The 4,181-nt window shown below is 48.1% G+C and overlaps 1 protein-coding gene across 1 annotated transcript; it reads left to right on the top strand.

The window, feature by feature from the left end:
- Positions 1 to 230: 230 nt before the first annotated feature.
- Positions 231 to 2,757, top strand: LOC129640777 (liprin-alpha-1-like). Its single transcript, XM_055565826.1, has 4 exons — positions 231 to 336; positions 1,438 to 1,536; positions 1,759 to 1,963; positions 2,601 to 2,757. The coding sequence occupies exons 2-4, from the start codon at positions 1,502 to 1,504 to the stop codon at positions 2,703 to 2,705; spliced, it is 345 nt and encodes a 114-aa protein (XP_055421801.1). The 5' UTR covers positions 231 to 336; positions 1,438 to 1,501; the 3' UTR covers positions 2,706 to 2,757.
- The last annotated feature ends 1,424 nt before the right edge of the window (positions 2,758 to 4,181 follow it).

Here is a 4,181-nt window from a genome sequence, read left to right as displayed (position 1 = left end):
CGCTATAGGGTGAGTCTGAGAGGAGTTATTGGCCCTGAATCAAGCATGAGGTTGATGGTGCTCCTTTGGCCCTGCCCTGCAGCTGCTGCTGGAGCACCTGGAGTGCCTGGTTTCCTGGTATGTGCCATCCCTCCAGACGACGGTGGGCAAGCAGCAGGCGCAGCTGCTGCTGGAGCTCCTGGAGTGCCTGGTTTCCTGGTATGTGCCGTCCCTCCAGATGACAGTGGGCAAGCAGCAGGTGCAAGCAGCAGCAAGCTAGCCAGCATTACCAGCGACGTGGAGGTGCTCAGGGCACCAAAATTGCTGTTTGAGCACCACAAGACCCTGGACGAGAAGGTACCAGCCACCCAACCGTCCTGGATTTGTACACTTGCTGTCTTGTTAGGTGGATGATGCATGTATTTATGTAACTACTTGACTTTTGAGCTTCTTGAATTCTTGTATATATTTTTTTTTCTGTAAGAAGTCAGAGTTTTATATAGTTAAAAAGCATAGCCTGTGTACATGCTCAGTCATGTCCAAATCTTTGTGACGCTGTGGACTGTAGCCCACCACGCTCCTCTCTTCATGGGGCTTCCCAGGCGTGAATACTGGAGTGGGTGTCCATCTTCCACTCCAGGCAATCTTCCCGACCCAGGGATCGAACCTGCCCTCTTGTATTGGCAAGCGGATTCTTTACCACTGAGCCACCTGGGAAACCCCCAGTTAAAAAGTATTAGTTGGCATAAATGTCTCCAGATTTATTATATTCTGTATATCAACTTGCAGTTAAAAACTGGGTAATAGAATTAATTTAGGATAACATTTTGTTCTCTCAAATTTAGAATTTAAAGCTGTTAACAAGCAGATTCTCTTGACGTTAAGATCAATGAGAGACATTAAAGGTATTCTGTGACAGTATCTATGTATTAGGGTGAGTATACACTAAGAAGTGTACTAACGTATATACACACATCAACACAAGGTGACTTGGCCCCTTTTATTTGAGTTGAGAGCGTGATTACAAGTAGCACTCAAAAGGTGTAGTTTGTTAGAAGAAGAATTAGGTGCCACACATAAAGAGGTAAGTTTGATCAGTCTTTGTGTAATTTCCGTGAAGGGTTTGTCATTTGAATCCTTTGATTTTAAAAAAGAATGAAAGCTGTAGTGGTGGGCATCAGATGTTTTTTATCATTCTGATTGAGAACCTGCCCACCTGGGTTATTTTAATGACTAGTAAACTAGACTTGTGGCTCAGAGCTGCAGGATCTCTTAAGTACCCCCTTTGTCCAGCAGAAGACAAATTCTGACTCTAATCACCTGGTGGTATTCGGGATGGATAGCATCACCATGTATTTTCTTTATATGTTGCATTTTCAGTTTAGACTTGAATATTTCCAGGTGTTTTGCTGTCTTTACTTATTTCTTGACTCTAATTCAACTTTTTGGTTTTAGCAGATGATTCTTAAAGAGGAGAATAACCAGGAAAAGATACTAACGCACAGGGTGCTAGATGTAAATCATGAGCAAGAAAACATGCCAAGCGCCAATGGAAAGGCAAGTCCTTGGTCTCACCCTCTGTCTGGTTCTTGTCTTACCATCCAGTCTGTGTGGGGCTGTCGGGACCTCTCACCAACATACCATGTAGGTCTGAGTGGCTGTGAGGGTCTTGTGAGCTCCCAGAGCGCAGAAGGCAGTTTTGACCTCACCGATTGCCCGGAAGTGCTGTGGTCCCTCCCTCTCAAAACAAGGCTGTCTAAGGCTTCCTTTCCCCCTTAGAGACCCTCTAAGCCACGAGGAGGACCTGGCTAAGGTGATCAACCTCCAGGAAGTCATAGACAAGCAGGAGCAGAGCCAGATGGAGGAGCGCCTGGCAGCCCTCTTTGCCCATGTGACAGAGCTGAAGGAGGACCTGGACACGGCCAGGAAGGACCTCCTCAAGTCCGAGGACGTGAACAGGAAACTGCAGCAGGATGTTCACGAAGTAAGTGACGGCAGCTGTGTCTGTTGTCCTGAGGTGGACTGTGGGTCCCTTGTTCCCCAGTGATCTCAGCCTTGGCATGGCTGCGTGAGCAAGAGCAGAGCTCTGGCGAGACCGCAACTGGCTGCCTCCCCGCCTCTGCGTTGAGATCTCTGGGGTAGAAGAGGCCTGGTCCAGGCAGTCCGTTGGCAGTGAACCAACATTAGGGCAGCCCTAGCGCTGTGCTGCACCCTGGGTGTGGACTCCTCATTTCTACAAGTTCTAGGGTGCCCAGTGTGTTCCTTTTCTAAAAATTCATTCATCCATTCATTCATTTCTTGGCGTATAGTTGCTTTACACTGCTGTGTCAATTTCTGCTGTACAGCAAAGTGAATCAGTCATCTATCTATCTATCTATCTATCTACGTATCTCCCTCTCTTTTAGATTTCCTGCCCATTTACTTCACCACGGAGCACTGAGTAGATTTCCCTGTGCTATGCACTAGGTCCTTACTCGTTGACTTTATGCGTAGTATCGGTGCTGTATATATGTCAACCTGAGTCTCCCGGTTCATCCTCCCCCACCCCCACCCCCACCCCCCCGCAACTCCCTGTCAAATGTGTTCCTGATGATGCTGAAATTTCCTTCTGATTCACTCAGGCGAGTCTGGTGACGTCTGTGGAGCCCGTTCTCTCGGAGAGATGGGAGCATGCTGTGTGGGCTCTGCTGAGGCAGCTTGCCTGGCCATCTTCTCGAGTTTTCTGAGGTTCCGCTCCTTGAAGGGATGTGTGACAGTGATACCGGCGGCCAGACAAGTCAAGTGGCATTTGCTCACCCTCAGATCCTCAGGCCTGAGCTGTGTGACCATGTGGAATCATGATGTTTCTGGCGGTCGTGTCTGCGGGTGTCATGATTTATGAGAAACTACCTACAACGGTCACTGTGAAAACAGAAGAGTGCTGGGGGTTCAGGCCTCCTCCTGTGAGCCTCGCCTCTCCTCTGTGCACAGACAGACAGCGCCCACCCTGCCCACCCCTCCCCCGTGAGACCATCTCAGAGAGAACCCCTCCAACATGTGGTACAGCAAGTGTCCTTGTTTAGTAGCTTGGTGTGAGTAATTCTGTGTGAGAACTCAAAACAGAAATATTTGCACAGGTTTGTATAAGCTATTCACACTACTCTTTGGCAACAGGAGATTAGGTGGCAGAGTTTAATACATACAGAATTCTGGGAAAAGCGTTTTTAAGACCTTTCACTTTTAATGTTAGGACTTTGCCCACATTGGTTACTTAATGACCAGGGAGGGACCTGAAATGGATTTTGAACTGGCGCACAGGAGTTGTACCAGCAGCAAGTTCTGGTCCTGGTTTGAGCGTTTCATACATATGGTGTAACTCTGCTTTAGAAGAACTAGGCTTGAGAAATCTGCGCCCAGTTGTGTTACACTTTGATCTGCTTGCCTCATTCACAAGCCAGGTGATTCCTCCCACCGTAGTCAAGGACAAGTCATGTCTCAGTCTCCATTCACGTAAAAAAGACTACAGGTTATTAACCTTCTGCGACTCTTAAGAAATAGCACTGTCACAGTCTGTCAGGCCCTCAAATGAATACGCCCAAATATCAACTGGTCGCCCCCCCACCCCCACCCCAGCTCCAAACCTCTGCCTGTGCTTTTGAGTGTTGTCAATCCTGTGACTACCACTCCGTGGTACCATGTTTGACCCTAAGGAACGATGTTTGTCTCTTCTCTCTCGCTGGCCACGAAGCTACAGGCTCCTTGAGGTGCGACCGTGAGCAACACCCAGTCATACTGTCCACACACTAGACAGGCCCTTGTCACACTCGACAGCACTGAGGGGAGCTGCTTGGGGGAGCGGCCTACCCATGGTGGAAGGGAGCCCCTCGTAGCCTCGTCTGGTCCAGTTCGGCTCTCAGGGTTTCCAGGCTGCTCCTATGAAACAGCAAATGACACAGCCTGCACTGCTTGCTTTCTGGATGTAAAATGACTTGCACCAAAATGTGCAGAACAGGTTACAGGAGTAGTTATCAACTCCGAATATTTTCATTGTGAGAAAATATTCTCTAAGTGTCCCATAGCAAATAGAAGCACTCAGAACAATAGTAAACCCTATAAACCATAATGAATAAGAAGTTCCATCTCAGGTGTAGAAAAGCTTCTGGAGGAAACACGGCAAGCCATTAACAATGATGAAGTCTGTAGAGAGAAGCTGGACTTGGGGC

The sequence above is a fragment of the Bubalus kerabau genome, unplaced genomic scaffold (assembly GCF_029407905.1).
Source record: "Bubalus kerabau isolate K-KA32 ecotype Philippines breed swamp buffalo unplaced genomic scaffold, PCC_UOA_SB_1v2 scaffold_40, whole genome shotgun sequence".
Lineage (NCBI taxonomy): Eukaryota > Metazoa > Chordata > Mammalia > Artiodactyla > Bovidae > Bubalus > Bubalus kerabau.
Note: the sequence above shows the minus strand (reverse complement) of the source record. Positions and strands in the feature narration are given on the sequence as shown.

Bases quoted from the DNA above. Each gene is read 5' to 3' on its own strand.
- LOC129640777 (XM_055565826.1), top strand. From the start codon at position 1,502: ATGAGCAAGAAAACATGCCAAGCGCCAATGGAAAG. The intron at 1,537-1,758 runs GCAAGTCCTTGG...TTTCCCCCTTAG, and splicing joins TGCCAAGCGCCAATGGAAAG to AGACCCTCTAAGCCACGAGG. The intron at 1,964-2,600 runs GTAAGTGACGGC...TGATTCACTCAG, and splicing joins TGCAGCAGGATGTTCACGAA to GCGAGTCTGGTGACGTCTGT.